General features: G+C 28.8%; 1 protein-coding gene and 1 long non-coding RNA gene across 2 annotated transcripts; both read right to left on the bottom strand.

The window, feature by feature from the left end:
* Positions 1–562: 562 nt before the first annotated feature.
* On the bottom strand, positions 563–5139 carry LOC103314982 (uncharacterized). Its single transcript, XM_015982836.2, has 8 exons — positions 5112–5139; positions 4465–4535; positions 4198–4417; positions 3671–4146; positions 1305–1406; positions 1158–1257; positions 950–1108; positions 563–896 (listed from the first exon to the last, which is right to left on the bottom strand). The coding sequence occupies exons 2-8, from the start codon at positions 4473–4475 to the stop codon at positions 834–836; spliced, it is 1131 nt and encodes a 376-aa protein (XP_015838322.1). The 5' UTR covers positions 4476–4535; positions 5112–5139; the 3' UTR covers positions 563–833.
* A 3795-nt stretch (positions 5140–8934) lies between these two features.
* Positions 8935–9522, bottom strand: LOC107398523 (uncharacterized). Its single transcript, XR_001575345.2, has 3 exons — positions 9426–9522; positions 9149–9377; positions 8935–9098 (listed from the first exon to the last, which is right to left on the bottom strand). It is a non-coding gene; the product is annotated as an uncharacterized LOC107398523 (long non-coding RNA).
* Positions 9523–24148: the final 14626 nt, after the last annotated feature.

Below are 24148 nucleotides of genomic sequence, written 5' to 3'. Positions count from 1 at the left end.
ACAATTTATGCTTCCCGATTTTAAAAAGGCTAGAAACTGGCAAAATACATGTGTTTGTAAATAAAAAATATTTCTTCAGCTCTTTTACTCTGATGAAAATTTTCTTACTGAATTCAAATAAGTGTATGTGAAATCGAATTTACATATCTGTAGCAAATTATGTAAAAAACCTTGCCAATCAATTGAAATAACTTACAACAATCAAAGTTTGTAGATTTATATCAACCAAACCATATCCACCAATTTTTTTTATGTTCTTGCAATTAAAATAAAAAATCGGTAGGTCTAGTTTTTACTTGAACAAAACGTTGAAAATTTTATAGCAAATTAACTTATGGTTTTATTATACGACAATTAGAACAGAAACAGGTGCTGAAGCTAGGGATATGAGAAACTGAAGCAGGAATATGTTCTGAAAGGCATTGTTTATTGTACTACAAAAACAGATTTTTTATTCTCTTTTCTCTTACTCATCTGCACATTTCACAAATTAAATAATAACTGATAATAATTAATACTCGTAATAATAATAGAACTTTATTTATAGAACGCAGTCAGTAAACCCTTATAAAAATACAGTAATAGTCTATAATAATTAAAACAAAAAATCTAGAAAAAAACAATTATGTTTATTAAACAAAGCTATATATTTTTTCTATTTCTTTATTGTGCTTAGGTTATCAAAAAGATCAAAATCGCTGAATTGTTAACTTTCAACTTTATTATTTTTTTTTCAATAAAGCTAATTCAGAACTCAGATATTGCAAATTTTTTATTTCTGAATCATTGCGTGCTTATTTTAATAAGTAAATATTTACAATAGGGACTCCTGTTTATTTTTCAATTTTCCTCACAGAGTTGATGTAGGTGTAAAAAGAAAATACTGTTTTGACATACTAAAAAAATTCAAATCTAAATCATTTTTTTAATAAAATATTTCACAACTTACGACAACAAAGGTTTGAAGATTCATATTAACAAGCCCATATCCGGTGAAAACCATCGTTCTTTGTGTCCTGGCTAGAATAATGACGAAACATTTCTTAATTTGATTTATTCTAATTTTGTACCAATCCAATTCAGAAACGGCGTAACCAATTTCACTTGCCTGGAATACGAAAGCTATTTTTTCATAACAGTTGTATACTATTACTTACTGAATTGACAATAATCTCTGCAGGAACACAATAAAATGAAGTTTCAGCTACTACAGCTAAGTAATAAAGTATAAATTTGATCCGATTTGACCACGCACCACTGAAAAAATAATCAGTTTTGCTGAAAGCAAATTGTCAAAATCTTACGGTTGCATGAAAATAAAAATAGACACAGATGCTGAAATGATCGATACGAGAAACTGGAGCAGGAATATTGATGCAAAGATTGTATTTAGTAGCTTGCAATAACTGAAATTGTTGAAATTAATTTATTATTTATAAAAACAGGTTGATTCTTTTAGGCTTACATTAGAAACTTTTTAACTTAACTTCTAATACAGGTAGAGTTTTAAAATTTTGAATACGATCCAAGTTATTCTAAAAAGACGCCAAGTTTGAAATTTTAAAAAGTAACCACATATTTTTATTACATATTTAAATTTACCTCTTCAAGATGAGGAAAATTTACCTAAGTTGTTAGTACTTATCTGTTAAAGTTTTTTACATATGTCAATTTTTTTGTTAAAATTTTCATTTGCAAGGTTTATCTAAAATATCACAGCCCTTGAACACATTGGGATAAAATATTTTTTTTTGCATTTGATAACCAAAGTTTTGAAAAGTCTTCTAAAATTTGGAAAATTGTTATCTGTCAAAACTCATGGCTAGTATGATTTTTTCAAAATAGTTATCAAAACTCAGTATTTTCAAATAAAACAACCCTATTTACTTAATGGCAATCAAAAAAACTTTGATACTTAGGGTGACTTTTATCAATAAGTCTTGTGCCTATTTCCTACAGTTTTTGAAAAAATTACAAAAACGGATTCTACTCCATAATTTTCATAGTTAATCACGTAGACCTTGCAAAATGATCAACAAAATGCAAACTACAACATTTTATTTAGTTTTAAGCTGGTTCATTATTAACTATTATTAACTAAAGTACATTTTACTGCTTCAAGAGGCAAATTCAAAAATTCAATAAAATACTACTACTACTATTTACTACTATTACTATTATACTACTATTACTACTACTATTTATAACATCAAAGTTGGCGCCAATTTCTCGTAGTTCTAAAAATTCAGCCATTTTGAAAATATTTTAGTTGAACTCAGAATGGTCGATTTAGATCGTATAAAAAAATTTAAAGCTCTAGTATTATTAGAAGTTAAAAAGTTTCTAAAAAGCCTTAAAAGAATTACCCTGTTTATTAGCTGTTTCGAAACCATGTAAAGGCCAACGTCGCATTTTCTCTCAAAATTATCTATTATAAATTATTCATGCACTTCAAAAGAATAATACGTGGGTATAGAGGTAAAAATCATTAATAAGTGCATTTCAAGTAAAAATGAGTTAAATGCAGATACCTTTGTTTTAATTTGTTTTCTTTTTGGTAGTAAGCTTCAAAAAACAATGTAATAAAAAAAGCAAAGTTCCCAAACTTTTGAATTCGTTAATTACATCTGATTTTTTTAGTAAAGGTAACTCACTAACTAGCAACACATAGATTTTGATGTTAAGGCACAAAAACTGTTCCTTTTAGAGAATATTAGATTCTATGCACTCTGGTATTAATCATAAGAAAAAAATAGATTTGTTTTTACAACTGGAAGTACAATTCTGAAGTTTTAATTAAAAAAAAAGTCAAGGTAAAAAAAGAACTATACGAGTACTATGTAGTGGAACATAAATACGGCAATTTAGATAATTTGAGAGATGTTCAAACAATTAAAAACACAAATAAAGATGAGGAGAAAAATGGTTGAAAATTAAATTTTTAAAATATAAAAATTCTCTCCAGGAATTATTTTGTATCAATTTGACTATCACTCTGTGTACAAAAGAGCGAGGTAGAATTAACGAAAAAAGACTTGGTAAAGATATGCAACAAAAGACTTATCTCAGAAAAATTGCATCCTTGGTTCTATAGTGTTTCTACCAACGCAAACAAAATATCACATGAAATTTGTTCAGAACCTAAAGCAAATGAAAGCGTCTATGAAAATATAAGAAAATATAAAATAGATATTAATAAAAATACGTCTAGAATATTGTAAAATTAAAATTATTTTCATTAATTAATAAAGTAAAAAAATATTTAATAGATAAAATTCATTAAGTGCACACTTACGTCTTTCTATCTTTCTTGATTTTGTACTGCAATTTTTTAGCATTACATTCATTTATTGGTGAGTAACAGATATTTTTTAATATCTAATAATAATCTAATAATATATATGTATAATATGTAGAAATAACTTCTTAAATTACTTTGTTTTTTTATACCTAATAGATATTATTATTTCGTACATATCTCAAAAACATGAAAATGTTAGTTAATGAATTTTACCTCTAAACCTACGAATAGCTAATGTTATTTATACTTTCAATGATAGATCATTAATAATTATTTTACGATTTTATCAATCTTATTTAAAAAAAAATGATTTGTTAAAATGCGACGTTGGCGTTTTCATAGTTTTGAAACAGCTAATACTGGTATTACCTGGTTAAAAAATTGTGGTAATCTACCAATTCTTTCAGCTCTTTCCACATTTTCCTTTCAGATTCATTGTGGAATAGTCGCATATTTTTGAACCGATGTGTTAACATTTTGAACTGTATTACAATGGAAATACTTATTGAACAGAAAAATCCGTCCATGCCTTGTACACCATTTAAAAAACTAAGAGATAGCAACCAGGTCATTACTGTTAAACTTTTAAACCATCCTTCAGGAACGTAACATCCAGACGGGAGCGAACCGGTTGCAAAAGGTTGCAAATCAAATAAAAGCATCACAACTACAACCCCACAATAATAGTAACGAAGCCCTTTTTTCACTGTAGACGTAATTTCTGACAATTCTTGGTAAATCTCCTCGCTTTGAAAATCGTCAATTTTCCAAAATTTTGACCTATTTTTTAATAACTTCTTCAAATTGTCTCGATGAAGAAACAAATTTACGAATTTTCCAATACCCTGAAATTGAGATTTTTATAAAATCATGAATTATTTGTAACAAATACAGACGTGAAACATCAAATTGCAAGTTTGTAAACACTCAGCGACGAAAAAAATATCGTTTTTGTAAGATGTTATTATTCCCTTTATTGCTAAGGCAGCAAGGAGCCAACAAGCACTCACGTTCATGACCAAGAATGCAACAGATCGCCGAAAAGGGGAAAATGGGTGCATTTGTCCCAACCAAAGCAATCTCAAGGGATCCGCAGAAATATCGTCAGACCTAAACCTACAAACCTGCAAATGAAAATTTGCTGCTTTTTTGAATAATTATACTTTTTTGCCATTTTGTACTTGCGTTGCACTGATAGGTAATACAGAATGCAGCAGATGCTTCGTCGCTTGTTCTAATATAACAGAATATTAAAAATTGCGTTAATTTTTCATGGTGTATTAAACCACCTCCAAATTAAACTTGAATGCTTACATTAAAGACATTCAGTCTCTTTGTAAGTTTGTTTTGTCACTTCTTTGATGTAAATTTAATTTCGTTTGTGTTCTAATTAAAAGGAACTAGCTTAACAACTGTAATTATGACTACGAAACATTCTTTTGATAGAAGTTACAGTTTTTCAAACACGTTTCCCCAAAGAAGTTTAACCAAAGTGGGTGATTTTAAGGTAGGTGTTGTAAAATTTTGGCACGAAAACAGAAAAAAATATTTTAGGAAAGCAAGCTGAAAATTGATTATTTAGAAACTTATGTTATAAAAATTAAAAGGAATGTATTTCTATCTTATGAAACTTATGTAAAGTATTAAAAAGAAAAAAGAGTACACGAAGTCGAACTAATTGTATGTCTTGCTATTTGCTTACTAGCAAAATTTTTAATTCTTATCTAATTTAATGATCACTGACAAATTTGTAAAAAATTCAAATGACTTATCTAAAATAGTTTGTGTGATCACTGATCACTAATCTTACATTTTTGTAGAGTAGATGAAGTCAGACTAATTTTTTTCCCTGCAAAACGTATATTATATGCAGCTAATTGTTTATTGAGTTATATTGACAGAATAGCACCACGTGTGTCTAATTACACACTTGCTGCAATTTCACAGAAAAAATCTTTTAAATTCTTAATTTTTCTCATAGTCGGCAACTAATTGTACGCTAGATGTACTGCGACGGAATTAGAAACCAGAAATTATTGGCAATTTTAATTGTGTATGTAAGAGCTAAATTTTTAACACATTTTCTACCCTGTCTTGTCTTGTGCACCTGCACATTTCGCAAATTAAATAATAACAATAATGATATGGAATTTTATTTAAAAAGCGAAGTCTAGCGAAAGCTATTTAACTTAAGTCTTATAAAAAAGACGGTACATGAGTGATCATTTATCAACTGATCACAAATAAAGCTAATAAAATAATTGTTATTCATAATGCAAGGTCTCTTAGCGATGTAAAAAAGTTCATTATTGACCTTTAAAAGTTAGACAATTTATATTTTTTTACAAAAGCCGTACATACTAACTCTCTGACTTACCTAAAATTATTTTCAAGTATACTGGGTGGGCAACCTTATCGCACACCCAAGAAAATCGCACACTGATAAGGACCATTCTCGATTTTTATCAAATTTTTTTTGTCAATAAATAAAGTCGTAGCAGCTTGGTGAGTTTTTGGACACTAACTGTTAATTTAACTACAAAGTTTTTAGACCAAATGAATCCTTACCTGCTAGCCCATCGAACGCTGGTATCAGAATTATAAATTTTTACTTGGTTGGTGAAATAATTTTTTTTATTTAGACGCAAACTAAACGCGTGATTTATTAGAAGATGGTATAATTTGCCAACAAAGGGATCAGTTACCAGTAGCCGATCTATTTGAAGCCCCTTATATACAGTCTTACAATTAAACTGATGCTTGCATTGAAATATCCCAAAGAAATCTTTTACAATCTTAGCCCAATTACAGTTCACATTGTCACCTAAATTTACGACGCCACAAGTAGCAACTCATAAATAAAAATAATTTTTAAAGTTAAAATGTAAATGTGCGTTTAATTCAAAATCTGATTGGTATTTTTCTTCGCTAATTTCGTAAACAATTGTCTGAAGTAAGTACGCGTGGATTAGTATAAAATTTAGAATTTGACTTTTTTGTCGAAAATTACTTTTTTTAATTATTATTTTTATCTGCAAGCGAAAAATTACCAAAAAATTAGAAGAGATACCTTTCGAACGTACAGTCAGGCGTGTAAAATGCAATATTTTTTTAATTAAATAAAAATCGCGATTTTCTTAGGTGCGCGATAAGGTTGCCCCACCTGGTACAGGCTGTTTCCGAAATTAGCTACAACAAAAACTTATGTTTTTTTTAAATGAAACAATCTATATTTTTTTGCATTTTTGGATGTAGCTTTTAACTCTGATGTTTTTAAGCTAAACTGTTATTGGTCTATTTTGCTTTGTTTTTGAAATAATTTATTTTTTTTTTGACGAAAGCACACTTTTTAAAAAAATTCATTACATAAAAACTAAGAATCTCAGAAAAGTAGCACTTTCACCACTTTAAAAAAGAAAGTTCAAGTTTAAAAGATATATTATTTTTTTAGCTTACTACAACCGAGAAGATAAAAAAATTTTAAGGTTTGTTGTAAGTTGAATATCAAAATTTTAAATGAAACACTCAGTTTTTTACTTTTGCATCTAAAAGACCTGTAAATTGTCTCTCTTAAAACGTTAACAGTTTTAAGTCTTTTGCTGATTACTGAACAGGTATTTAACTTTAAACATTTAAAAAAATATTAGCTATTATTTTAGTAGTCGAAAAGTGAAAATTTCAGCTAATAATAACTTTAATGTTACTCTTAGACCATCATTCGTCATTTATAACAATGAAATAAGTAAAATTTCATTATTTATGGCGAATTTTTAAATTCCCTTATAAACTCCAACAAATGATCTTTAGTAGAGTTGCTATGATTATTGTATGGTTTACTATGTTAACAACAATGCTCATGAATAGTATTAGCTGTTTCAAAACAATAAAAACGCCAACGTTGCATTTTACCAAATTTTTTATTTAATTTAATTAAATAAGATTTATGAAACAGTTACTAATGATTAGATCTTTCTTAAAAGTATAACTTACGTTAGCTAATAATTTTTTGAAGTTCATAAAAGCTAATTTTCAGAAAAAATGCGACGTTGGCGTTTTTTGTAATTCTGAAACAGCTAATACGTATTGTTCCAAAAATAAACGCTTAAAGTAAAATATCTTTTTTGTTTGAAACTATATGTTTTTTGATAGACAATTTTATAATCTTTTAGAAGTAAGAACAAAAATAAGGTGCATTTAAGTTTTTTAAGTTATTCAACCTTTAACAAAGTTTTTATTCTTTCTATGTTTTTAATAGCAATTCACTAAACAATTGGAACAGATTTAAGTTTAGTTTAAATTAAAATCATCAGTATTAAAAGCTACGTCCACAAATAATAAAATTTAGAATATTCCATATGAAAAAACATAAACTTTAGTGTGTTTTTTTATACTGGGACACCTGTATATATATCGCAATTTTTAAAAATATACAGCAGAAACGCAGTTATAATTAAAAAAAAAGCTATAGTACTAAACAAGTTATTGAGCTTTTTCGGATCTTTGAGACAGCCTGTATGTGTAGCCAGTTATTGTTTACCAAGTTATATTCAACAACATTTTTAATTCTTTTTTTGGAGACAGAAACTCATCAATGAATTTTCAATTTTTACTTCTTGTTGGTTCTCGTAGAACAAATAACATGTTACAATTTTTCTTAAAAACTGTGTTGAATGTTTTTTAATGTTTATTTAGGATTAGATGATTAGGATAGAATATTTAAAAGCAGTTGCAATACTTTTATTCTAGATTTCTAATGATTACATAATAAGTGCTCTAGTGCTTAGTGCTAGTTCCATTTTACTTTTCAATTTTTCTCACGGAGTTGATATAGGTGTAAAAAGAAAACACTGTCTTCACATTCTAAAAAGTTAAGGTTGAGATGAGTTTTTCTGGCTAGAACAATAACAAGACATTTCTTGAATTGATTTATTTTAATTTTGTACCAATCCAAGTCATAAATGACGTTACCAATTTCACTCGCCTGTAACACAATATTTAGATTTTTGTTACTAGTAGTTTTGAACTTACAGCATTAACAATCAGTTCCGAAGGAACACAGTAAAGCGAAGTCTCAACTATTAAAGCCATATAATAAAGCATAAATTTGATTCGATTTGACCACGGGCCTCTAAACAAAAAATCATTTCCATTCAAGAAAAAATGTCCAACTTACGGTTGCATAAAAATAAAAATTGACAAAGATGCTGAACTAATTGATACGAAAAACTGAAGAAGAAATACAGCCGAGAATATCTTATTTAATAGATTGCAGTAACTAAAATGGCACTATAAGTAATGTTCGCATATTTGATTATCATCACTTCATTAGAAAATTGTGATAGTCAACCAATTCTTTCAGCTCTTACCACATTTCTCGCTCATGTTCATTGTAAAATAATCGAATGTTTTTGAAACGATGAGTTAACAATTTAAACTGAATGACAATAGAAATACTTATTGAAAAGTAAAATCCGTCGGTTCCTTGCACACCATTCAAAAAACTAAAAGTTAGTAACCACGTTAGCAAAGTTATGCCCTTAAACCATCCTTCAGGAGTGTAACATCCTGATGGGAGCGCTCCAGTTAAGAAAGGTTGCAAGTCAAATAAAAGACCAACGCTTATAACAGCCACATAATAGTAAATCAATCCTTTGCCCATAACGGTTTTTATTTTTTCCATTTCATCGTAAATGTCCTCCCCTTTGAAATCGTCAATTTTCCAGAATTGTGACCGGCTTTCCACCAAAATCTTCAAATTGGCTCTGTGAAAAAACAGGTTTAGGAATTTTCCAATGCCCTGAAATTGTTATTTCAACTATTTTGTCGCTTATTGCTGACGATACAAACGTGAAACATCAAATTACAAGTTTGTAGACACTCAACCGTGAAGAAAATATCATTGTTGTAAGACACTATGATTCCTTTGATTGCTAACGCGATCAGGAAACCACAGACACACACATTGATAATCAAGGATATGACAGACGGTCGAAAAGGGGAAGATGGGTGCATATTTCCCCACCGAAATAGCATCAAAGGAACTGCAGCTATGCCATCACTATCATTATACATAAACCTACAAGTTTAAATTTTGGATATTTTGCTTTCGCGAGTTTGATTATACTTTTTTCGCATTTTTACTTGCATTGCACCAACGTAGATTGCACACAGAATCTACTTGGACTGTTTTTTTTTCACCGTGACACACATATTAATATATAACTCATGGTTTATTGAGTTATATTGATAAAATGACACTAAATGTGTCTTATTACACACGTGTTATAACTTCAAAGAAAAAAGCTTGTCAATTCTAATTGTAAACAATTTCTATTATTCAGGCCTGGTTTCACCACTGAATTAAATTTAATAGTAGAATAAGTCTATAGAAACAATTCTCTTAAAATTTTTCTTGGTGTTCTGAAAAAATTTGCGAATGACAAATTAAGACAAGCTGTTCAAAAAACATCCACAGAGAGAAATAGTATTTTATGTACCAAGGGCATAATGAAGATGTTTATATTCGAAAGCCTCCGGTCCGAGATTTTAAGTTGCCCGAGATTTATAAAATCGAGTTATGCTCGTGGTACATATAACGTTTTATTTTCAACTTGGAATATGAAAATTAATTGATTTATTTTTGTCAGCATTACTACAAGTTAGCGGACGTAATGATTATGCCCTTTTGTTATGGCCCTCATTAGTACGAATTAGCGGGTGTAAGCATTATGCCCGCTTATTATGGCCCTAGGGCATAATTAACAGGTTTATACAGGTTAGGCCCAACCCAGCTTCCGTCTTCTGTAGCTCAATTATTATTAAAGTTGTAGTTTTGATATTTTGTAGATTATATTTACACTCTAGGACACTTTTCAGGAAGATATTTCTGATTATACAAAGTGTCTCAAAAAAGGTATGACATACTTTTTTTGAATAGCATGCTATCATTTTTTTGTACTCATTATGATATCTTCTTTGCTTCTTACATGTCCCTTAATTTTTTTTAAATTGGTTTAGGGATTACTCTTAAAAAACTTTTCAAACTTTAAAGCTTTTTATTGTGCTTATTTCAAACAGCAACCCCTGTAAATTTTTATATCATTCGATGCATAATTAAGAAACGAATTTTTTTATTACAACCCTAACTAAATTATAACACATTCTGAGTTATTTAGAAGAAACTTGTTTTTGTTTTGTTTTTGCTATTTTATTAACAAATTTAATGAATAAAAGTCTAAGATAGCTTTAACCCTGGTTATTTTTATATCATTCGAAACAGAATTAAAAAAGGAAAACACTTTTTGTTATACAACCATATTGCAAGTCAAGTTATTTCCCAAAAACAATAACCGTATTCGACTTTTAATTATTAGTCATTTGTCATTGACACAATTAATTTTTTAACAAATAATTCCGAATGTGTTAGGATTTGCAACAGGGTTGTGATAACAAAAAAAATTATTTGTTAATTCTTCATCGACTGACATAAAAACAAACGGTGTTAAAACTATCTCCGATATGTATTCATTAAAATTCTTGCCAAAACAAGTTTTTATCAAATAACTCCGAATCTATTAGAATTTACGTTAGGGTTGTAAAATAAAAAGTTGTTTGTTTTTTAATTATGCATTGAACGATATAAAAATAAATAAAGGTTGTCATTTATAAGCAAAATAAAAAGCTCCAAAAGCTTTTAAAAGTTTGGAATTAAATTGTAAACACCATGTAGTAATTCAAATCAATCAAAATTAATTAGTAAGTCTGTTAGACCTTGTTAACACGTACCTAGCAGTAATGTCATCAAAAATCCACAGTTTCTATTTTTAGAAATTTTTAAAACTAAAGGTGTAAATCAAAATTTTTTGATTTTTATTTTTTTTAACTGTAATTCCTAAACCGATTTATAAACAAAGCTTTAGGGACATATAAGAAGCTAAAAAAGTATCATAATTAGTACAAAAAATAATAGCATGCCATTAAAAAAGCATTATTTTTTTTTTGGGACATTTTGTATAGTCAAAAATATTTTCCTGAAATGTGTCCTAGAGTATAAATGACATCTACAAAATATCAAAACTCCAACTTTATAATAACTGGAAAATAAATAGACTTAAGCCATTTTAAAGCATTTAAGGATGGAATTTTTACCGAAGACGTAATAGAAATCCACTTATCTTAACGAAATAAAACGTAAATCATCGTCTTTGGTTAGAATAAGACGCTTCTAGCCATTTTGAAGCGAGTTTTTTCGTTTTTAAACAAGAATTCATTCCACTAAGCTTTCAATTTTCAAATTAATAGCTAAATGAGTGATAAGTTGTTTTTGGTGAGAATAAGACGATTTCAGTCTTTCTAATCGGCGAAAGTCAAGTTACTATTTGAAAAAACTATCAAGAAAATCATCGCTTTTGGTCAAAATAAGTTGAGCCATTTCAAAGTATTTTTAGGAAAAATAATTTTCGGGTTATTCAAAATATTCATGTGTGCAGTAAAAAAATTTATTACTTTTCTTTTCAATGAGCGATTTTTTTCGTTTTTAAACAAGCATTCATTCGACTAAGCTTTCAATTTTCAAACTACTAAATGGGTGATAAGTTGTTGTTTTTGATCAGAATAAGACGATTTCAATCTTTCTATGGGCGAAAGTCAACTTACTATTTGAAGAAACTATCAAGTCAAAATAAGTTGAACCATTTCAAAGTATTTTTAAGAAAAATAATTATCGAGTTATTCAAAATATTTAGGACTTTCTTTTGTATGAGGTAAAGAATTTTATTACTTTTTATTTTCAATGAGTATTTTCTGTTTGTTTATTTGCCTTTGTAATGGAATTTATTAAAACAAAAATATTAAAGTTTTTATTTTTTCTGCTGTCGGAGTAAATAAAAGACTTATTCTAAATTACTAGATTTTATTACATTTTTTTTTCTTTTACAACCTTATATGACACTTAATTTATTAAACGCTTAACACGGCTTCTAATAATTGTGTTGTTACACTTACAGAATGTTTATTTTATTTATTAAATTCTATTTTACAATTTATACAATTATGTACAATCTATATCGTTTATTTTTAAATTTTTCGTACAGAATTTAAGTAGGTATAAAAGGAAAACACTGTCATGACATACTGCAAAATTTTGGGTTTAGTAAACGTTTAAATAAATTTGTTTAACTCACAATTACAAATGTTTGAAGATTCATGTTAACAAGCCCATATCCGGTAAAAACCATAGTTTTTTGTGTCCTGGCTAGAATAATAATAAAGCACTTTTTAACTTTATTTATTTTAATTTTGTACCAATCCAAGTCAGAAACGGCGTTACCTATTTCACTTGCCTAAAATATGAAAGCTGATTTTTTACAACTTTTGTACTACAACTTACAGCATTAACAATTATCTCCGCAGGAACGCAATAAAACGAAGTTTCAACCATTATAGCTAAATAGTAAAGCACAAATTTGATCCGATTTGACCAAGCACCCCTATACAAAAAATCATTTTTGGTGTGAGTAAATTAAATAAAATGTGTTTTTAAATGATTATTCTCTAGTTAGCTTTGAAATTGGTTTACATGTAAAAAAAATGTGCCGCTTTACTCAATTGAATCCTCTGTCAATAAATGTCAAATCTGTCAGTTGTGACAATCACTTAATTTCTTTGAAAAATTTCGTTAAAATGTAACTAAATTGTTACACTGTGCAAGAAAACACTTTTTATCTATGTATAAATGCCTATCATTAGTTCTATGAAGCTGCATTTTCTGATTTTACATGAGAGATTCACAGACGACTAGATGAGAATCATTTAAAAACACATTGTACTTACGGTTGCATGAAAATAAAAATAGACACAGATGCTGAAACGATTGATACAAGGAACTGAAGCAAAAATATAGGCGCAAAGGCTGCATTTAATTGTTTGCAGTAACTAAAATTTGTATTGTTTTTACTGATTGATATTTTATTATAATTATTACTTGGTTAAAAAATTATGATAGTCCACTAATCCTTTCAGCTCTTTCCACATTTTTCTTTCAGATTCAGCGTAAAGTAGGTGCATATTTTTAAACCGATGACTTAACAGTTTGAATTGTATGACAATCGCGACACTCAGTGAACAGAAAAAACCGTCGGTGCTTTGTATAATTAGGAAAAAACTGATCGAGAGAAGCCACAAAGTTAGGGTTAAACCCTTAAACCATCCTTCAGGAACATAACATCCTGTGGGGAGCAATCCTGTGGCAAAGGGTTGCAAATCAAATAAAAATATCACAACTAAGGCTCCACAATAATAATAACGAAGTCCTCTTTTCACAGTGGATGTGATTCCTGACAAATCTTCGTAAATGTTCTCACATTTAAAATCGTCAATTTTCCAGAATTTTGATCTATTTTCTAGTAAAGCTTGTAAACCGTTTCTGTGAAAATACAAATTTAAGAATTTTCCAACACCCTAAAATCAGAATGTCAAGACATTTATCAGTTATTTTTGTTAAAGTATGAACGTGTAACATCAAATTGCAAGTTTGTAAACACTCCGCTACGAAAAAAATGTCGTTGTTGTAAGATATGGTGATCCCTTTTATTGCTAAAGCAATCATGAGGAAACAAGCCGTCAGATTGATGATCAAAAATGCAAAAGAGCGCCGAAAAGGGAAAAATGGGTGCATATGACCCAGCCAAAGCAGTCGTAACGAGTCTGCAGAAATGTCATCAGACCTGAACCTACAAATCGTAATTTTGTGTGTTATGTTTCGTAAATGTGGTTATACTTTTTAGGCATTTTTCACTTGCGGTGCACCAACGTAGAATGCACATAAAATCACTGGAACTCGTCTAATATAACAGAAAAGAAAAACTTTAATTTTTTATTGTGCAGCTTATAATTAAACCACCCCCAAATTAAATTTAAATGCTTACAGTAAAGACATTCAGTTTCGTGTCTTTGTAAGTTTGTTTAAAATTTCGACCTGGCACTTCTTTGATGTAAATTTAATTTTGTCTCTAATTAAAAGGAACTAGTTTATTGTTTTAATTATAATTGAATAAAGTCAGATTAAACATTCTTTTTTAAAGAGCGTTTTTTAGACCCACTCCATTTGAAAGGTGTCACTTCAAGCGTGGCAACGTGTTTTGAATTCATTTTTCACCTACTCTTCTACTTTGACGAAATGATGGTGATCTCAAGGTACGTTAAAAAATTGTGGACGTTTACAAATCACTTAAGATTATCCTTTTTTGAGTTATTTGTATGGTACTAGACAATTTCCAGAAAGGATTTAAAATTTTACTTAAACTTCTACAAAAGCTTTAGATTAATATCATAGTACAAAATAGAAGGTGAGTGCTTAAAGTAAATTTTTATTTATAAGTATCTCAAAAAATAAATATTTTGTTTTTCTTTATATTTCCAAATTTTTTTTGACAATTCCTTATAATAAATATGACTAAGTAATTAATATTAAGTGGCTGAAAAAAATCTTCTATTCTATATTTTGTCATTTGAGAATAAGCAGTGTTTAAAAGTGTACAAATGTCGCCAGCACTAAAAAATAATGAATTGCAATAGTTTTATTAAGAACTTTTTGCTACAAATCAAAACTTTTAAAAATCATTTGTTTTAGAATAACAGCAGAAACCATAAAATTTCAATAAATAATAATATTTAGTATTTACTTTTAATTTGTTTAACATTAATATTTTTAATTAATATTTAAACAGATCAGTAGGTATAAATAGTTGTAAGAAATTCTGGAAAAAATCATATGCATATACCTGGTGCTTAAAAACCGGCGCACCAACTCAATTGTATGTGGTAGAGGAATGCTTACAAATAAAGATACAAATATTTAAAAAATTATAAAAATGATATGTTGTCAAACAACCGTGATCGCAATAAAATTTGATCAACAATAAAAATAAATCTTAAAAAAATTATATCTTCCTTGTTATAAAAGATGCACATTTGAAACCAAGACATTAACTTTTTTTACAGAGAATTTAATAATGCTATCAGCATATTTTTTTAAATATCCGTTTAGCTGGAATAACATAAAGTTTAATTTTTTTAAATAGGAATCATAGGCGGCTGTGATATTTTTGAAAAGCTTATTTTTTCTGATTTGATATGTTTTTTTGTGTAGTACATTATTTTTAAATATTTAAGAAAAAACAACATTTTGCTTTTTCTTTATAGCAGGCCATAAAAAAATTTTGAATTTAATTAAAACTATAAAAATTGTATTACCCAAGAAGTATTTATAATTTAATGATTTTTTTAAACACTAATTAATTCAATTAACAGCTTAATAAATTATTATTAGATCAAATTTTTGCAATTAATAAAAATTACTTGTTTTTAGATTTAAAATGGAAAGCTTACATTGTCATTCTATTTTCTAATTTTAAACATGAAATGCCGGAAAAAGAAAAATCTTATAAGTTGTATGATTGCCTGTCAATAGAATTTTATTTTACAAAAAAATATCAATCCAAACACCAAAATCAAATCCCATCTGTAGTAAAATAATATATAACATTATTAACGTCACCTCCCTTTGCACTTTACTAAATTATAAAGAATTGTCATCAAATAGTTAGTGACACATCGTTTTCAATTTTCTGCACATTTTTTATGTAATTAAAATTTGCGACCAACTTTCAATTGTTCAATTAAAAATAACTTTAACATAGTTTATTTTTGTAATTTCGCATTTTTTACTTTAATAACCGTTTACAAAAGTTCTAGATTATTCACACCTTTTATGTGAAATAATTTTTCCATGGCCAACTACTTTCTAATATTTTAAATATATTTTTTATCAAAAGTATATAAAAATATCAAACTGTATTTATACTGTTTTCAGTTCAGAAAAAAATAAGCTTTTCGAAAATGTCATAGCCAACTATGATTCCCATTTAAAAAAATACAACTTTATGTTATTACAGCTAAACGAATGATTAAAAAAAACGCTGATAACATTATTAAATTTTCTGTAAAAAAAGCCTGATTTTGTCTTTGTTTTAAATGTGTATCGTTTATAATAAAGAAGATATAATTTTTTTTAAGATTTCACTAAAATGTCAACATTTGTTTATAAGTCGGAAACAAAAGATGACAACGAGATGCGGTTTTGACCAAAATTATTATCTCAAAAAACGGACCGAAAATGTGACACTCGTTTTTCTCTAAACCTTTTAGTTTAGGAGATCGTCTATTCAGACATCCAAAATGCCGCACCCTGTACACACTGTAATTTTTTGATAAATTTTATTTTTTTAATTTTTAATAAACTGCAAAAGTCTGAAAAAGTTTACAACATAAGTTTGTAGCTCTAGATTTTTTAAAACATGACTTTGGGAATATCTTCAAGATTTTTCCTGTTATCTACACATGCTTCTCAACAAGATACTACTACTACTGAGTTGAGGCGCCACTTTTCAAGCACCCTGTATTTGTTTTTAAAATACACAATAAAAATACTTATAGCAAACTCAGTTTGTATTTGTTACAATTTTCTATCTGTTACATTCGAGATTTTAATTTTGTGATGTAATTTCAATTTTTTCGCCCCGACACAAATTATTGAGTTCTATTGACAAAACAACATGTGTTCAGTTACACACTTGTTGTCATTCAATAGAAAAAATTCTTTTAAATTTTTAATTCCTCTCATAGCCGTCAACTACACAATTGTATGCAACAGCAAAAACCAAAATTAGAAACAATAAATTTTTAACATAGTTTCTTTTCTTAAAATCATATAACTTGTCCACATAACTTATTTTGCTGTTTGAATTTTCTTTAATGAGGAATTAGGTTTGTTGAAATAAAAATACTAAAGATGCAATTTTTTTATTATTTTTTTTTTTGTAAATGCAATTTATTTTAACATTCATTCAACTCGTAACTTATAATAACAAAATATTCGTCACAGAAATCATGTTCATTATTAAATTTTTCTTACAGAATTTAAGTAGGTATAAAAAGAGAACACCGTCTTCACATACTGAAAAATTTCAGGTTTAGATCAACTTTTCAAATCATTCATTTTTCAACTTACAACAACGAAAGTTTGTAGATTCATATTAACAAGCCCGTATCCAGTAAAAACCATAGTTTTTTGCGTCCTGGCTAGAATAATAACAATGCATTTTTTAACGCGGTTAATTCGAATTTTGTGCCAATCTAAGTCATAAACGGAGTTACCAATTTCACTTGCCTGAAACACAAAAGTCAAATATTTACAACTCTATGACTATGCACTCACGGCATTAACAAGAATTTCCGCAGGAATACAATAAAATGAGGTTTCAACAAGTGTGTACGAATAATAAAGGATAAATTTAATCCGATTCGTCCAAGCGCCTCTGATGAAAAAAAAATTACTTTTGGTGAACACAAGTGCTAAAACTTACGGTTGCATGAAAATGAAAATTGACAAAGATGCTGAAGTGATCGAAGTGAAAAACTGGAGCAGGAATATGGCAGCAAATGCCTGGTTTAGCTGTTTGCAGTAACTGAAATTTTGTTGCCAGTTATTGTTTCAGTAAGTTGGTCATTACCTGGTTAAAAAATTGTGATAATCGACTAATTCCTTCAATTCTTTTTTGTCAAATTGAGTAGTTTTGAACCGATGACTTAACAATTTAAATTGTACAATGAGGGAAACACTTTGTGAGTAGAAGAATCCATTGGTGCCTTGTATATTTAGAAAGAAACTAACCGACAGAAACCACAAAGTTAGAGTTAAACCTTTGAACCATCCCTCCGGAAGGTAACATCCTGTGGGGAGCAACCCCGTGGCAAAGGGTTGCAAATCGAATAAAAACACCACACATAACACTAACAAATAGTAGTAACGCAGTACTTTTTTAATAACGAATGTGATTCCCTGCATTTGGCTGTAAAGTTTCTCACTTCGAAAATCGTCAAGTTGCCAGAATTTCGATCTATTTTCCAATAAACTTTTCAAATTGTTTTTTTGAAAATACAGGTTTAAGAATTTTCCAACACCCTGAAATAATTCAAAAGAAAATTGAAATTTGTTTGCGACAGATACGAACGTGAAACATCAAATTGCAAGTTTGCAAGCACTCAGCGACGAAAAAAATGTCGCTTTTGTACGATATAGTGATCCCTTTTATTGCTAAAGCAATCATGAGCCAGCATGCAGCCAGATTTAGGATTAGGAAAGTAACAAAGCGTCGAAAAGGAGACAATGGGTGCATTTGTCCCAGCCAAAGCAGTCTCAAAGAATCTGCAGAAATATCCAATAGAAACCTACAACAGGTGCAAATTAAAATTGGGTGTAAAATGGTTTAGTTATACTTTTTTGCCATTTCTACGTGTTTCACAAACTGTTAAATGCACACAGGAGCGTTCGGTTCTCTGATACAACAGAATACTAAAAATCATAAATTTTTTATTGTGCAGCTATGATTAAACCTCCTCCGAATTAAATTTGAATGCGAGCATTAAAGACATTCGGTCTTTGTAAGTTTGTTTTAAATTTCGGTCTTGTCACTTCTTTGATGTAAATTTAATTTCGTTTTGTGTTCTAATTAAAAGGAACTAGTTTATGCTCTTAACAACTGTAATTATAATTCAATAAAAGTAGATTAAACATTCTTTTGACTTTTGTTTTTAGATTGTTTTAGGAAAGTAGTTTTTATGAATGTGTGACTGAATTATATAGTAATTTTCGATTGAGTTTGAAGCTGATTCACCAAAAATTTGTGACACTAATTAATTTTATTTAAACTAACATACAATACACAGTGTAGGTGCGGTTTGAGTGATTTATTCATCATATTCTGCCAACTTTCGTGCAGAATTCAAATAAGTATAAAAAGAGAAAGTTGTTTTACATATTATCTCAAACATTATCTCATCACAACTGAATATTCATCAATAAAAATATTTTCAGGTTCATAACCACCGAAAACTACAGCTCTCTCAACCTTTGTTAATTCTGGAATTATATTTCTTTAGTATTTTTTCAATAGTTGTTTATTTTTTTTATGTATGTTCATGACTACTGTGAATGGTTGAAAGTCAAAAAATACAAACAAGAAAACTCCACTAAACCATATAGAAATCGCGGAGTGTATTTTTCACAATAAAAGCCGTTTCTGAACATATTTAAAAAATGGTATATCATGGCTAAAGCCATTGATTTTAAATTAAGGTAATTTATAACTAAAAGAACTTATTTTGAAAGTTTCTGTGTTAAAAAAATTATTGAGAAAATAGAAGTGGATCATATAATAATCTCTTCAAGTGTACTTTGTGTTAATACTCTGTGAACTGTAACAGAAAAAGTAAGAATCCATGTGAGAAAGAAAAAGTTAGGCATCTTTACTTGTCTTTCAACGCTTGAAGAATTCTTGCCTATTTCTTCTAAAAGTAACAAAATTGTACGAAAACTTATTTTACTATAAGATTTTGATGTTTTTAGTAAAAAATCTACTTCGTTTACACAAAGTCTGCTAAAAATATTTTTGATGTATTACAGAAACTATGAATCACAGAGTTTTAAGTTTGCATTAAATACATAATTGTTTTCGGTATAAAAGTATTTATGAGCTGTTTCAAAACTATAAAAACGCCAACGTCGCATTTTACCAAATTATTTTTTTTAAGAGGATTTATAAAATGTAAAATATTTATTAATGATTAGATCTCTCATTGAAAGTATAAATTACATTAGCTATAATTTTTTTTGAAGTGTTTGAATAATTTATAACAGCTAATTTTGAGAGAAAATGCGACGTTGGCGTTTTTATAGTTTTGAAGCAGTTAACACATATGTAATTTTCTTCAGAATTCCTTACGACAAATCATAATTTCTTAATTAAATTAATACATTATAATTTTAATTAATTAGATATTGAATGCTGAAATGATATTTGAGCAAAATAACGTTATAATTATAAATAATTAGTCTGAATTAGGTTATTTTATTATAGGAAATGGTAGAAAAAATCTGAAAAAAATACATGTAGTCGTATAGAAGAACATAACATGAGATCGAAAATAGGCTGAATTAGAGCAAGCTGTGCCTTTAGTCACATTTTAGACGATTATTTACGACTACACTTTTAAGGTTATGTTTTCTTATGCCGATTTTACACAGCATACCATGTGGCTAAAATTACACTTTACTTTCATGACTTGCTCTAATTCAGTATATTTTCGATCTCATGTTATAAGGTATTTAATAGCAAAGGCTGATTAGTTTTTGAAATAATGGGTAGTATTTATTAAATGTAGTAAATGCTTTTACTTGTAATTGGAAAGGATAGCGTAATCTAGATTTTATTAGAAAGGAAGGGATAGAACTATAGTAAAAGCTTTTGCTACATTATATAAATACTACCCACTGTAAAAGTATACTTTTACTACTTCTACTTAAGACCGGTTTATAGAAGTGTCATTAATTTAATCCGCAATTAAATGCGTGATTAACTGATCACGTGATCAACTTGAAATGGTTCGGTTGGTCCATTTGCGTTTAACAGCGCAATTGAATTAATTAAGCTGTCTATAAACCGGCTCTAAGAACCGGCTATAATCCGGTCCTTAAGGCTGGTTTATAGAAAGCTTCATCAATTTTAATTCGTTGTTAAAAGTTAACAACGCGAATAGACCAATCAAATTGGCACAATTTGGTCACGTGATCAGTTTATCACGCATTTAATTGCGAAATAAATTAATGACGCTTCTATAAACCGGTCCTTAGTATATTTAGTTTAATTTGTGCTTTTCGTCGATAAAAATGCCTAAATGCAAATTAAACTGTCGATTAATCGTTCAGTTTGTTAATAATATTTGTCGCTTAATTTATCTTTAAAACGATATTTTTTCGGCAACAAAACATACAACAAATTCAACAAGAATTTTATTTCTATTTAACTGAATTACATTTGTGTTAATTGTATAATGACTACAGATATGACATTGCATTTACTTCGTGATTTTTTTCGCTGAATTTAGGTAAGTGTAGAACGTGAACACAGTTTTCCAAATCTACAACAAACCCAAATTTGCAAGTGTTGAGCTGAATTAATGAGCTTACAATAAGAAAAGTGCGAAGATTGATATAAACCATTCCAAATCCGGTAAAGCGGACGCTTTTTTGCGCCCTTGCTATAACAAGAGTTAGGCATTTCTTGAAATGTAAAACATCAACTTCGTACCATTTTGACTCATAAATAGCGTCACTTACTTGACTTGCCTGAAAATATAAATCTGAAGTAAATTAATTAAAACGTTGTGTCTTACCGTGTTTACTACAATGTCTAAAGGGAGGCAATAAAACGTTGTTTCGGTAATTACCGCAAGAAAATATGTGATAAATTTCATTCTGTTAGCCCAAGCGCCCCTAAGATGCAACTAATTAAGAGAATCCAATTAGTTGCTACTTACGGCTGCATGAAGATAAATATTGAGACAGAAGCTGGAGCGATCGAGATGATAAATTGTAGCAAAAAAACACCACTAAATGTTGCGTCCAGTTCTTCACAATAACTACAATTTTTGTGTGAAACTAATTTGTTGTTGAAAGAAATTACCTCAGTAAAAAATTGTGGTAATCGACTAATTCTTTCAAGTCGTTCCATAATTGCGTCTGGGATTTGTTGGTCAATTTCAATGTTTTAAACTTGTGATTCAGTAATTTGAACTGAATGATCAGAGAAGTACTGAGTGAGCAAAATAAAGCATCTGTACCCGTAACTACGAAAACCACAGGAAACGTAATGTACCACATGACACCCATCAAAATATTGGACCACCCTTCTGGGACGTAACACCCTGAAGGCATTAACCCAGAAGTGAAGGGTTGAAGATCGAAGAAAACGCCTCCGCAAAAACTCAAAGCGTAGTAGAAGCGAATTATGTTCTTAACAAATGTGGAAATTTGCAAACACTCATTGTGAATTTCTCCATCAAAGCTTCCAATTTTCCAAAATTGAGACTTTTTCTTCAATAAGTTTATTAAGGATTTTTTGTTCCAATGCAAAGCTATGAATTTTCCAATTGCCTGAAATTTTTTGTTACTTTAATTAACAAATCTGTTCATTTTTTATTACATGGACCATTAAAATGATCGTCACGAGACATTCTGCCACGAAGAAAATGTTGTTAGTGTACGACAATACAATTCCTATTATTGCCAAAATCGTCAGCACGGAGCACAAAAAAAGGTTTGCATATATGTAAATGTTAATCAATCGAGAACTGAGTGCTGGGTGAAGACCAGTGTACCAAAGAATTTTTAACGAATCGGCGGAAATATCGTCGGGTTCGAGAGACCTAGAATTTAATGAATGTGTTGTCGCAAAGCACCAAAAACTTACATTAACATATTTATTTGTTGATTCGGCAGTGAGTAAAATTGGACTAATTCAAAATGTAAACCTCCACTTGCAGTAACGTCAAGAAAAAACTTTTCTTTGAATTTTTCATTTAGTAGAATTAGGTTGTGTCTGATGAGTTTATTTTGTGTCTTTGATGTAAAATTAATTTGGTTTTGTTCTAATTAAAAGGGACGCAATTGTGGTTGTAAAAATAGTAATTTTGTCAGAGATAAAACCAAATTAAGCATTCTTTTGTTGTTTCCTTAAAGTTTACTATTCCTTTTGAGTATTTTTAAAACGAAAAGGGGACAGAATTAATCATTTAAGCGCTGGGTGTTGGTGTTAGCAGTCTTGTGACCACATTTACTGTGACAAATTGGTTAATTTGGTTACTTTATTTGTGATTTTTTAACTTAAAATTTGTATTGGAGGTAACACAAATCATGTTTTCTATATTATTTAAAAAAATACATACTTGATCTGTTTTTATTGTAAAATGTTAAGTACTTATATTATGAACTTTTGAGAAACGGAAGACAATTTTACAAATTTACAAGTATAAGCTAACACAAATTAGCACTTTAAAATTAATTATTAATTATTAATCAACTTCGTACCATTTTGATTCATGAAATAAATCACCACAGATAGGTTACTATGTCTCTAACCAATTCAATAATTGAAAAAAAGCTCAAATAATAATTAAACCATGTAAATTTCTATAAGGCAGTGAACATTTTTGATACATTTTTTTTTACCTAGCAGACCTCTACTTTAACAGTGATAGTCGTATTTTTTAAACAAATTTACTAAAGTTTTGTGTTGAAGAAATTAGTAGAAATATTTTAGATATCTAAATTTCTTTTATTTTAAAGTAAATAAAACTTAATTTTGAATACTTTACAACTTTTATAAGTCACCAAATGACTGAAGATTAGAAACAATAGTGGCTATTAGTTATACAAGGTGGGTCTACTAAAAGTATGTAAATATTTTAACCTGTTCCAAAACTAATAATCACACAGAAATCAGGGTTTGCTAGTAAATAGCTGCACTATATATTTTTCTCTTTACATGTAACTTTTGTTTTATTTTATATACAGGGTGTTTCACATAACTTTACGAGGCCTGCGGCTAATGTACGTACGAGAAATATACAAAAGTCACAAAATACTAGATACCAAAACATTCACATTTTATTATTTAATTTTTGAAAACCCATGACAGTAATTGTCAAACTAATCACCGTTTTACTAATAGCACAGTTAAAAGTTATAAATTTTTGTTTTTTTAGAAACATTTACCATGTGTTTAATCAAGAAACGGAATGAATGTGATTCTAATGTACCCAAAACTACCCAAAAACGTTGTAATTTGTTGAAGAGGTGAACAAACTAGAGAAGGCTATTTAATTTTTCAAAATTTGTAATCGAGTTTGTATCTAATTATATGATCATGATGGTCTCCTAAAATTGTGTAA

This window comes from Tribolium castaneum, chromosome 4 (assembly GCF_031307605.1).
Source record: "Tribolium castaneum strain GA2 chromosome 4, icTriCast1.1, whole genome shotgun sequence".
Lineage (NCBI taxonomy): Eukaryota > Metazoa > Arthropoda > Insecta > Coleoptera > Tenebrionidae > Tribolium > Tribolium castaneum.
The sequence above is the reverse complement of the archived record's forward strand: the minus strand, read 5'-3'. Positions and strand labels throughout refer to the sequence as shown.